The sequence below is a fragment of the Fusarium oxysporum genome, chromosome 12 (assembly GCF_000149955.1).
Source record: "Fusarium oxysporum f. sp. lycopersici 4287 chromosome 12, whole genome shotgun sequence".
In the NCBI taxonomy this organism is placed as follows: domain Eukaryota; kingdom Fungi; phylum Ascomycota; class Sordariomycetes; order Hypocreales; family Nectriaceae; genus Fusarium; species Fusarium oxysporum.
Genome location: NC_030997.1, coordinates 1162714 through 1173921, shown reverse-complemented (window position 1 = coordinate 1173921; position 11208 = coordinate 1162714). Strand labels below are relative to the sequence as shown.

At 48.2% G+C, this 11208-nt stretch overlaps 5 protein-coding genes across 5 annotated transcripts; 4 read left to right on the top strand and 1 right to left on the bottom strand.

Annotated features, from left to right (window-relative positions):
* Nucleotides 1-560: 560 nt before the first annotated feature.
* On the top strand, nt 561-2593 carry FOXG_13524 (uncharacterized protein). Its single transcript, XM_018393505.1, has 4 exons — nt 561-746; nt 797-1775; nt 1831-1975; nt 2028-2593. The coding sequence occupies exons 1-4, from the start codon at nt 637-639 to the stop codon at nt 2450-2452; spliced, it is 1659 nt and encodes a 552-aa protein (XP_018252783.1). The 5' UTR covers nt 561-636; the 3' UTR covers nt 2453-2593.
* A 753-nt stretch (nt 2594-3346) lies between these two features.
* FOXG_13523 (uncharacterized protein) lies at nt 3347-5030 on the top strand. Its single transcript, XM_018393504.1, has one exon. The coding sequence runs from the start codon at nt 3514-3516 to the stop codon at nt 4858-4860; it is 1347 nt and encodes a 448-aa protein (XP_018252782.1). The 5' UTR covers nt 3347-3513; the 3' UTR covers nt 4861-5030.
* FOXG_13521 (uncharacterized protein) lies at nt 4903-8022 on the bottom strand. The gene is made up of 4 exons (XM_018393502.1): nt 7879-8022; nt 7676-7827; nt 6976-7624; nt 4903-6922 (listed from the first exon to the last, which is right to left on the bottom strand). Exons 1-4 carry the CDS (start codon nt 7958-7960, stop codon nt 6192-6194), a joined length of 1614 nt encoding a protein of 537 aa, XP_018252780.1. The 5' UTR covers nt 7961-8022; the 3' UTR covers nt 4903-6191.
* On the top strand, nt 5140-6187 carry FOXG_13522 (ribokinase; the record flags this gene model as incomplete). Its single annotated transcript, XM_018393503.1, has 1 exon — nt 5140-6187. The coding sequence occupies one exon, from the start codon at nt 5140-5142 to the stop codon at nt 6124-6126; it is 987 nt and encodes a 328-aa protein (XP_018252781.1). The 3' UTR covers nt 6127-6187.
* Nucleotides 8023-8929: 907 nt separating the features above from the next.
* On the top strand, nt 8930-10357 carry FOXG_13520 (uncharacterized protein; the record flags this gene model as incomplete). The annotated part of the gene is made up of 1 exon (XM_018393501.1): nt 8930-10357. One exon carries the CDS (start codon nt 8930-8932, stop codon nt 10355-10357), a length of 1428 nt encoding a protein of 475 aa, XP_018252779.1.
* Between the last annotated feature and the right edge of the window lie 851 nt (nt 10358-11208).

Here is an 11208-nt window from a genome sequence, read left to right as displayed (position 1 = left end):
GCGACAGCTAGAATTTTTACGCGGGGCCCCAGGTTCCTCTGACGAACCGTGGGCGCGTAGCCTAAACCCCGTCGCCAGCGCAAAGAACCCCCCTTTTGGGTAAATACATGACCAATGCCAACTTGGAAGTCCACTTGGACTGTTTTGAAGGTGGTGCAGTTGGAGATGTCCCATGTTTGATCGGATTGATGGATGTGATGATGTTGGAGTACTGGCCAGCTGTTAATTGAAGTTGTAGCACTCGTCAATTGCAGTGGCCGCGACTCAAAGGAGGGTGCAATTTGAAGATCAAACTCAAGAATACGAAATATCTACAGCGAAATGAACTTGTCAATTGATCCAAGTGAGCCTCAGTATCTGGTAATAATTAGTCTCCAATTGAAGATGTCATCACCCTAATTCTCACGAGCCTCCGGCACTCGCTCGCCGGTGGTGGTCAGACCCAAAAACCACACTATTCCCAAAGAAGGGGTCTTAGCCTACCACTTTCTCGCCCATAACGTAGTAAACTCCAGAAAATTAGATCCCCCAGTCAAATTGCCTGGGGTACAAAAATGTTTAAAAGACTCGGACTTTCTCCCCATACCCCAGATTTCATCACATCAACCTCCCCCACAGCTTCGTCCTCACTTCACCATGTCTACCTCGGACGGTCCTTATACCTTGGAGCCTACAGCTCCCAAGAAGACTATCTGGAAGTCTATTCGGGAGAACCCCAAGGTCATCTTTATTGCCTTTTTCGCTTCGTAAGTACTCCTTACTTCACATGTGTAAATGGTTTTTGACTGAGTTATAGACTTGGTGGTTTTGAGTATGGTTACCAACAGGGCGTTTTGGGTCAATCCCTCGTCATGACCCGCTTCACACAAAACTTCCCCTCTGTTGTTGAGTCATCCTCTGCAACAGGATGGCTCACATCTATTCTCCAACTAGGCGGTATTCTTGGATCACTATCAGCTGGTGTTTCTAGCGAAATTATCTCGCGAAAGTACACCATGTTCATCGCGTGCTTGTGGGTCGTCGTCGGCAGTTATCTTTACGTCGGTGCCACTGCAGGAAATCCCCAGCTTCTCTATGCTGGTCGATTTTTGACTGGTGTTGGTGTTGGTCTTTTCAGTGGTGTTGGGCCTCTTTACAACGCTGAGCTTTCGTCGCCTGAGATGAGAGGTCTTCTTGTGTCGTTTTATCAACTTGCGACTATTTTGGGCATTATGCTTTCGTTCTGGTGCGGTTATGGAAGTAACTACATCGGCGGAACAGGCGACTCTCAGTCCGACCTCGCGTGGCGTCTTCCCTCTATCATCCAGGGTATTCCCGCTGCTATGCTTGCTGTCGGTATCTGGTTCATGCCATTCTCTCCCCGATGGCTCGTCAAGGTTGGCCGCGACGAGGAAGCCAAGTCTACTCTTGCCTGGATGCGAAAGCTCCCCATCGACGATGACGCTGTTCAGGTTGAGTATCTGGAGATCAAGGCTGAGGCAGTCTTTGAGCAGAAGGTTTTCGCTAGAGACTTTCCTCACCTTGCTGAGAGGAACAAGAGCCGTTTCATGCAGCAGATTGCTCAATATGTGACTTGCTTCAGATCAATGGATAACCTCAAGCGTGTCTGCACTGCTTGGCTTATCATGTTCTTCCAGCAGTGGTCAGGTATTGACGCTATCATCTACTACGCTTCCAACGTTTTCATCAGCCTGGGTCTTACTGGAGGAACTATTGCTCTTCTTGCTACTGGTGTTACTGGCGTTGTCTTCCTCATCAGCACCATTCCTTCTATGGTAAGTTGCTCAATTACTCGATGCCCTGAATGTATGCTAACATTGCCTTTCACAGTTGATCATTGATCGCGTTGGTCGCAAGCCTCTTCTGTTGATCGGCTCCGTGGTCATGGGTGCCAGTATGATCACTGTCGGTATCATCGTCGCCAAGTTCCGCCACGACTGGCCTAACCACGTCGCTGCTGGTTGGACTGCAGTTGGTAAGTCAATGCTTCGCCTACCAGCCTTTAATGATTATTAACATAATATCAGCTCTCATCTGGGTCTATATCGCTGGCTTCGGCGCTACATGGGGTCCCGTCTCCTGGACCCTCGTCTCCGAGATCTTCCCCCTCTCCATCCGCGCCAAGGGAGCTTCAATCGGCGCCTCAAGCAACTGGGTCAACAACTTCGCCATCGCCTTCTTCGTTCCCCCCATGCTCGAGTCTTGGGAGTGGGGAACCTACATCTTCTTCGCCGTCTTTCTCTTTGTTGGTATTCTTTGGGTCTGGTTCTTCTTGCCTGAGACCAAGAATGCTTCTCTTGAGGAGATGGACCGCGTCTTCAAGAGCCGTGCTGGTGAACAGGATGCTGAGTTGCTCCGTGAGGCTCAGGCCGAAGTTGGACTTATGGGTTCCGCGGCGGGACGCAAGGCTTCTTTTGAGAAGGAGGGTGAGAAGCATGTTGAGGCTCTGTGAATGGGATATGGCTTGTGATGATAGGATAGTCTGGAGCGGGGATGAGATATTTATGGTGACGATGAGGTTGTAATGTAGATACCACGCTATGCATAATGATCATTTTGGACATTTCTTAATCTATCTGCCTATATCATCTTGCTTTATAAGTACTAAATGATGAAGTATGGCCTAATGCATATGTACAAACATGTGCATCCAATCAAGACTCATCCCAACGCCAAGACAACCACGGAAGATAATCTATAGGGCTGACGCTAGCCAAATCTGTATTTATCGTATATAAATCGTATTTCCACAGAGATAATCTCTTGCAAAGTTTCTACCATGTCGCAGAACAAACGGACGCTGACTAGCCAGCTGGAGTGAGAAGATGGCAATGACATCATCCAAGATTGACGAATGCCTTAGGACCTTGCAAGTGATTAAATAACACATGTCAGAACATTTCAACCACAAATCAGAGTATACCTTTTGTATCGAAAGACTCTGCCTCAAAACAGAAGTCAGGTAGAACGCCCGGCGACGTGCGTGGTGAAATCGCATGTTTACGTGAGCGGGCCCAATCGCCACTATTAGCATACGAACAGTCTGATTTAAAGTCATAGACTCGCGCGGGGAACTTTACCTTGTCGCCAGTCTGTGCTTTCTGGGGCAATTCAGTCCCAAATTGAAGCTCACAGTTACCTAGAAAATGGAGCCTTGCTTCCTCCGGTTGTTACGTTACCGAGTCATGATTTGAGAATCGCGTCGCCTACGGCCCCCGAATGCGGCTTAGTCCATCAACATCAAAACTTTGAAGGACTTCATGATTGGCCAATTGCAATTCCAATTGGTGAGCGGCCACCCTTGGAATGGATCCTTCGGGGATCACCGGTTTCTGGAAAATTACCTTGTTTCTGTCACACTTGACACATGAATTGAGAGTGAGCGGGAACAGGCTATAGTTCCGCTTTGGGACCGTATTTGCACCCATCATCTCATTCTTCCTTGATGTCGCTCACGTCGTGCCTTGTATAGGCGATCAACCTAGCTCTCCATACTCCACTCATCACCTTACAATGGCCTTCTTCCCATCAGAAGACTTCTCCCTCGACCCCCGCTTCATCGAACTGCAGGAAGAGCTCCGCACAGTCCTCTTCGCGGGTCTGTCTGGCCTATCACCCAGCGCATCAGTCACACCCGAAGCAGACTCATCATCACCACCAACATCATCTCTCAACCTCTCCAGCGTAACAGTCAATGTTCCCAATGATAGATTAATATGCTATCTTCAGAACTGGGTTACAGAATGTGCGCCGTACCTGGACAAGTTTGATGAGGATAAGCATTTCCAGATTCACGTTCCGCTTATGGCGCAGAAGAGCCCGGCGCTGTTATATGCCATGCTTGCGTTTTCATCACGCCAGATGGAACGGAGAGGATTAACGCAGGAAGGTGGTTGTGATAGTCTTGAGTTGTATCAGGAGAGTATCAGATTGTTGAGTCCTGGATTACAAGCCAAGGACCCTAATATGCTTGTTACGGCTTGTATTCTTGCTGTTTTTGAACTCATGTCTGGCGGTTCTAAGAACTGGAAGCGTCATGTCGAGGGCTGCGCGTCGCTATTTGAGTTCTTTGGAGTTGATGGTTTCTCCGGTGGCCTACCGCAGGCTGTCTTCTGGTGCTATGCCAGGATGGAGTTGTGCGGAGCGATCATATCAGATGGGACAGAAACAGCTGTTCTTCCTCTGTCAAAATGGGCTCCATCACCACCTGAGTCGCTGATATCCTCGGAACAGGTTGAGCGTTATGTACGAGACATGTTTCATCGAAGGAGCCGAGACTGTCCTGACATGCAGGCTAACTGGGCTATTTATCTCTGCACAAAAGTCTGCGATCTAAAATTTCGAAGAACACAGAGTCTAGAACTTGGGAGAGCAGATGTTCAAGATGACAGACCGTTTCAAGAACAATGGCAACAGCTCTGGAACGAGCTCCAATACTGGCTTGACGAGCGCCCAGCAACAATGAAGCAAATCAGTATGGTTGAAGCAGGCGACAAACAGATCTTTCCAGCCATGCTTTTCCCCCACTGGGCAGCTATCTCGAGTAATCAGATCTATCACACTGCATGTATCCTCATGCTGGAAATGCGTCATGACTTAGACTCTCAGTGCTTGGCGCTGTGGCATGCACGACAAGTCTGTGGAATATCCTGCGCAAATCTTCATCCCGGAAGTCTTGTAAACTCTATACAGCCACTCTATATAGCTGGAAAGCTCTTCTCACATGTTAACGAGAGGAAACAGATTGCTAGGCTGTTGAAGAGCATTGATAGGACGACGGGATGGGGAGCTTTGTGGAGGTTGACGGATCTTGAGGCTGAATGGGGCTACGATGTTGGCGCCCTGCTAAAGACGTTGTAAGGACTTACGACAGGGATTTTAGCGAAGAAGAGACCCAGAGAACTGGTAACATATCATAATAATAAGCATGATTCCACTAGACCCCATTCACATGCTTCTTGGTCGACTATCCGCCATCGCATAACACACCCATTTTCAGGATAGCGTGCCCAGAACGAGTGGAGTCCATCGCCAACACTCGGCAGTCATGCACTGCCCGTATAAAGGTTTTCGTCTTCTAGAAGATCCCTGCTCCGTCTCTAATTATCTACAAACATTCATATTCTCCAAATAAACGCCATGGCGTCACCAAGACCAGTCGTCAGTGTCCTCGGATCACTGAACATCGACCTCGTATCATATGTCCCTCATCATCCCCTCCCTGGTGAGACAATAACTTCAAGCCGGTTCAATGTCTTCCCCGGTGGAAAGGGCGCCAACCAAGCTGTTGCTTGTGCGAAGCTTTCTAGAACTTCTGATCTGAAGAACCCAAGCGTTGATGTTGCCATGATTGGTGCCATTGGAGCTGATGCTTATGGGTCCGTACTCCTTGACAGCCTCGAGTCGTATGATGTTGAAACGGAATCTATCACTGTGAACAAAGATGGAGGCGCCGAGTCACAGAGTGGAATTGCCATGATCATTGTTGATGAACCGACCGGTCAAAACCGCATCATCTTATCACCAGGAGCCAACAATTCTCTGCAACCGAGCCACTTCTCTAAGATTCCTGGTCCAACACCGTCATTGCTTATCATGCAGCTTGAGATCCCTCTAGAGACAGTCATCCAGGCGTTCAAAGCCGCCAAGGCGACAGGAACTCCTGTTCTGCTCAACCCTGCCCCCGCTCAAGTACTCCCAGCAGAGATTTACCAAGGTCTAGCACATCTGATCCTCAACGAGACCGAAGCGGCTTTGTTGTCAGACAAGGACGAGTCCGAGTTTGAAGACATCTCAGTTGTTGAAAAGGCCGCTGCTGGTTTCCTTGCTCGAGGCGTAAGGAATGTTGTGATTACTCTGGGCGGTAGAGGAGCATACTATGCCAACGACACAGGAACAAAGGGTCTCATCCCTGCTCTCAAGGTTGAAGTTGTGGACACGACTGCTGCTGGTGACACATTCATCGGTGCTTATGCAGTTGAGCTTGCAGGCGCTGAGCAACGGTCAGAGCAGTTCGACATTGAGAAGGCTGTCAGGTCAGGAATTTGGGCATCGTCGAAGACAGTCGTGCGAAGGGGAGCGCAAGTGTCTATACCATGGAAGGATGAATTGGAATCAACGAAGTAACGGAAAATAATTGATTTATTACGACTCTTATGGCCCTATCTTGTCCGGTCCGCTATCATAAAGTGTCAGGGGTGCGTGTTTGTCGGTGCGCTGCTATGTCTAGAGGAAGACCAAAAATGCTGCAGATCCGCAATCTCGGTCTGTAGAGGGATCTTGGTCGCATCCCCAATTCGCTGGAAACATGAGAGTAATGCTTCCTGCTGGGATGGATATGTCATATCTCTCGCTATACGAACAACAGTTGCAACCACGACAGGGTCCCATTGATCAGAAAAGTTATTCCACAGAGCAAGTTTGGCGAGTTTTTGAGCATGCCAGCTTCTTGAGGCTAAGCGATGCGGAATCGATGATAATTTGACTAAGCGTGGTTTATATGAGAGCAGTAGAAGGGCTGAAAAATGAATCGCTAGGTTTGCTTGGACCGCGATCGCGCTTGAATAGACATCTGCTGTAAATGGGGTGTTGGTGGAGGTTGCGTGGTCAACTTCGGGGCTTTCCAGCAAGGGGACCATATCGGGAGGACGGTCACGAAACCATTGGACGCATCTTGCCCAAAGTTTGGACCATGTTGACCAAACAAGTGAGTATGATTCGTGAGTTGGTGATTGTGCGGGTACGATCCCGTTGAAGAGAGGGATGATTTCGTCGTGGATTAAGTGGCAGCATGCCGCGAGATGTGTTAGACAGTCGTCGTAAATGCTCGGCGGTGTCAGGGCAGAGGTTAAGAATGTGTCGTTCATAAGTGGTAGGGACTGTAGTGATGGGGACTTGGTGGTAATAATGGAAGCAGCAAGCTCTGTTGGCAAAAGTCAGCTCGTCTCTTGCAAAGGATGAGATAAACCATGGTACCTGTCTTGAAGTGAAAGCGGTCAAGAGTTTTGAGAGGTTCCTCCTGACTCTCAAAGAACTGGCATCGCTCTCTCACATCCACGCAGTCAGAGTGCAGATTTGCCCACTCAGATGGGCCAGTATAAAAGAAGTTACCGAGAGCAAGTAGTGATCGTCCGACATCAGCGATGAAAGCATCCTCTAGGGATAAACGATGCTGGAACTGTTGAACGAGATGACTATCGCTTTCATGACTGGCAGAGTTCGAAGTCTTCCTACTCCGACGCATAGCAACCCATATAATGATGTCCATTATGGTAGACTTCTCTGTCGCTAATGTCATGATCTTTGGTCCAAAGGTTGATCTTGGTGCATTCGAGTCTAGCCAGGGAACTATCTGATAGCGAAACCGAAGCATTGCTGTTTGTCTCTCTGAGGAGTTCTGCTCTGATAGAACTGTTTCGTTCCATCTTGACGGCGTGGGGATTTGGTTCCCGTCGTGTTGGTGATGATTATTGTTTGAAGGGATTGGTTGAGGAACATCTGTTGTCGTGTTGTGAATAGACTCAAGTCTTTCTATTCGAGCAGTACTGGCTACAGGGCTCTCAAAGACTGGTTCGGCTGGAGCAGGGCTTGACTCGACGAATGATAGCAAACTATCTTGGATGGGCTGAAGGCAGTGTTAGTGATCGACTGACTCGTGGAAAACAGGAGGACTGACCAGAGATGAATCAGCGTCATCGCCATTATCCCCCTGTACGCTACCATCTTTCCGCAGTGATGAGCGTACCCCTGGCACAAAGGTCCACTCTTTGAACTCGCACGTCACATTCCTCCCGATACAGCTGCCGCATTGAGGTCTTTGTTCATCACCTTGTATCCAAATGTTAGACAAAGCCACCGGGAGAGACGCGACTGACTAACATTTTCTGCGCCGTCTTCGACAGGGTATACAGCCTGTGCGGGACCGTCTTTTGTTATCGGGTATTCGTCTTACGACTGGCATTGCGATAAGGTACGCACGCGTTTGACGAGAAAAGATGGAGCGGTGGGAAAAGAGGAGTCTTGAGGGCGGTGGAGATGGGCAGAAGCTAAACTTAATTTCTTGGAGCCGACGATTTGGACAACACAAAAAGATATCTGACTCTGGGATATGACTGCTGATTCCCATATGGGAAGACATTCCGGAGAATAATTGATGAAAGATATGAGAGGGGGTCTGCATCAATTTCTTGGCTGACGAAATGGCATGCAACTGCCAGTGGCACATTCCCAGGTCGTGATACTAGACCAGAAGAGGATAAGTTTTAATATTCCCGTACTGTAAATGGTGTTATCAATACTGTGCATCCTCTGTATAACTGAGCTTAGGCCTTGAATAATGATCAAGATGGTCAAGGTTACCAGAAAGCAGCAATGCTGGTCTCACATAAAGCTCATCAGCACTCAAGTTGCAGTCAGGTCATCGAGCACCACTGGAGCGGATCCGAAGTCCAGAGCAGAACGTCACTCAGCAAGAATTCACTGGGTCTAATCAATGGAGTGAGTCAGGGAAACCATTTGCGAAAAGTTCATTAACACGATAGCATAAACTGTTTGCCGAAAGAGGCCGCAAGAATCTAATTCAGCCTTGTGAGGCTAATCTTCTGGAGCTGCAGTGTTGCGACCATGGCCATTTGGCTTGAGAGGTGGGTAAGGCGTGATCAAAGAGCAACGCCATCGGGGGAAAGCAATTTCAGCCCCAGAAGCCTGGACCACAGACTATTTATGCGGCTGAGAATACCCAAGTCATCATTGGTCCCTTCTACATGAGTTTAATGCGCGGCGCTTCTAGAGTGCATGAGAATGTCATACCTCCGCAATGAAGCGGCTCAAATCTCATATGGAGCATTTACAGACGTTACATATATGCCTCGAAGGCCAAGTAGATCGAAACCACCAAAATTTGAAAACAAACTGTCTTGGAACTTTCACTATGATGAAGCTGCGGCTCCTGCTCTTCGCTCTCTTTGCATCTCTTGCACAAGCCCAGTGGAAGGGTTGTTCCAGTCCCTGGCCCAACATTACCCCGGGCAAAGAATTCACCCTCAAAGATAAATGTCGCACTCTTGCAGGCTATCCAAAGAAATTTGAAGAGGCCAATACGGAAGTCACCGTGACGTATACGCAGCAATGGAGCCGTCTACCCAGCAAGACCAAAACAGCCGTAAACCCAATCCTCAAAGAATCTCTCGAGAAAAGCATGGAAGTCTATCGCAAATTTGCAAAACTCCCATCGAGCATTATCATCATCCTGACGACAGAAAGTGATGAAGATTTTACAGCCGAGACTGTCTATCCCAATCTCAGGAAGCCACCATGTCAAATCAAGCTGTTCAACAGATGGACCACCGAAGCAACGACGAACAAACCTCGGGTGCTACAGGCTCTTGCGCATGAGATATACCATTGCATACAGGATCTTGGAAAACTTGGGAATTCTGTTGACCCGCAGTGGGTTCGTGACGGCTCTGCGAATTATTTCAGTAACCTCGTCTTTCCTGACTCCAACGCTGAATGGCCTGATAAAAAGCATAGCGGCGTTGCGTATAAGCCCAATTTGCCAATCTATGCACATGTCGGTAAAGAAGCTTACGCAACTAGCATCTTTTTCCAAGCGCAAAGGAAAATGGATGAGGATGCTATAAACAAGTTTGTCCTTGCGACGCCTGGGGGATCAACCGGCCTTCAAGAACGAGCTCGTCTATCAGACCTATCTGGGTTTGCTGATGAGTTCTTCACTTTCGCAAAAGATTTCGCACTACAGCAGATCAAAGACACCAATGGAGATCTCATTCCGATCGACAAAATTAACCCCGTTTCTGCGTCAATCAAGTTTGACAAAGCGGGCACTACCGGTACCGCAACGCTCACAAGCACGCCGTTCACTATTTCAGTCTTCAAAATTACTATTGACCCTGGGCGGACGGCGAAGATTTACTCATCGGCGAATGATAACCAGAAGCTTGCTTACCGAAAGTCCGACGCCAAATCGTGGACCGACATGGCCACCGATTCCTCTTCTGGACGCACCATTGATCTTCCGTGTAATCAGAAAAATACTAAACAGACATACATCATTGTATTCATCTCAACTAAAGATGTGAAGAGTGATAAAGTTAAAATCACGGTTGCGACGAGCAAGCCGAAAAAGTGCGGCGCAAGAAGCGGCTTCGTTCTGTATCCTCTGTTTAATCCTACAACTAGTGGCGGATACTGCCCCAAGGGAACACATTCTTCCAGGCTAGCTATTTGGTGCTGCCCAGACGGGACACAACTGGATGAACATGTGGCGCAGCAAGTCAGCATCTGCTGTCCAACAGGTCAGTCTCGTGTTGTAAATGTTGTTACGCTGATAGGCTAATGGTCAAAGACGCGGATTGCAGCAAGGAAATTGTCCCAAATCATCTCAGATGCGCTAAGCCGGAGTGGAGACTCTGGAACAAGCAGAACAGAGAGGTCGGGTGCTGTCAAGTTGGATTTTACCCTACAGCAAACAGATATTGCACGACGGATCCTGCGGCATGGGACAGACGTTTTGTAGAGGTAATCATATGCTTTCACTCAGTTTTACAAGAGTTTACTAACGGCGAGATCGACAGATTCCACAGAGTAGTTAGTCTAGCTACACGAAGATCACATCACAGATATTCATCAAGAATGGGAATTTCAAGGACATTCACTCATCTTCATCGTATTTGCGGTATTTCGTGGATAAACTCACAGCAATAGGGTAGTCCGAAAACTCAAAATTGAACTTGTCCTATGCGTAGCCTATCACGGCATGACTGATCTTCCTCCCAAGCCATATTCGGATCTAGTCAAACTGCAGAAATCTCAGTGTCTAGAACCCTCGGGTGAAGATGCAAATCGACGGATGCATGATCTTCACCGAGGATCGCTTAGCGAGCGTTGTGGTTTGCTCGCCGTTGAACGTGGTATTCTGGTATGCGCGTTCCTATTTCGCTGCGTTTGGACTGGTCAAAGACTATAATGTGATGGGATGCGCTATTGGACGGCTCGTATCACTGTTGAAACTCAAAACGTTGATATCTCTACTGGTGCTTGCAACATAATATGACTCTGCCTGTATGACTACGCGTTCGATAAGGCTGCAGGAAAAACAATGAAAGGATCGGGCAAACATATCGGACTGTCTCGTCCGGTTTGCTCTAAGCGTGCATCGCGAACGTTTTACCGAGTCAAACAATGGAA

Bases quoted from the DNA above. Each gene is read 5' to 3' on its own strand.
- FOXG_13524 (XM_018393505.1), top strand. From the start codon at position 637: ATGTCTACCTCGGACGGTCCTTATACCTTGGAGCCTACAGCTCCCAAG. The intron at 747-796 runs GTAAGTACTCCT...ACTGAGTTATAG, and splicing joins TTTATTGCCTTTTTCGCTTC to ACTTGGTGGTTTTGAGTATG. The intron at 1,976-2,027 runs GTAAGTCAATGC...ACATAATATCAG, and splicing joins TGCTGGTTGGACTGCAGTTG to CTCTCATCTGGGTCTATATC.
- FOXG_13523 (XM_018393504.1), top strand. From the start codon at position 3,514: ATGGCCTTCTTCCCATCAGAAGACTTCTCCCTCGACCCCCGCTTCATC.
- FOXG_13521 (XM_018393502.1), bottom strand. From the start codon at position 7,960: ATGCCAGTCGTAAGACGAATACCCGATAACAAAAGACGGTCCCGCACA. The intron at 7,625-7,675 runs GTCAGTCCTCCT...CACTGCCTTCAG, and splicing joins ATGACGCTGATTCATCTCTG to CCCATCCAAGATAGTTTGCT. The intron at 6,923-6,975 runs GTACCATGGTTT...TTTTGCCAACAG, and splicing joins CCGCTTTCACTTCAAGACAG to AGCTTGCTGCTTCCATTATT.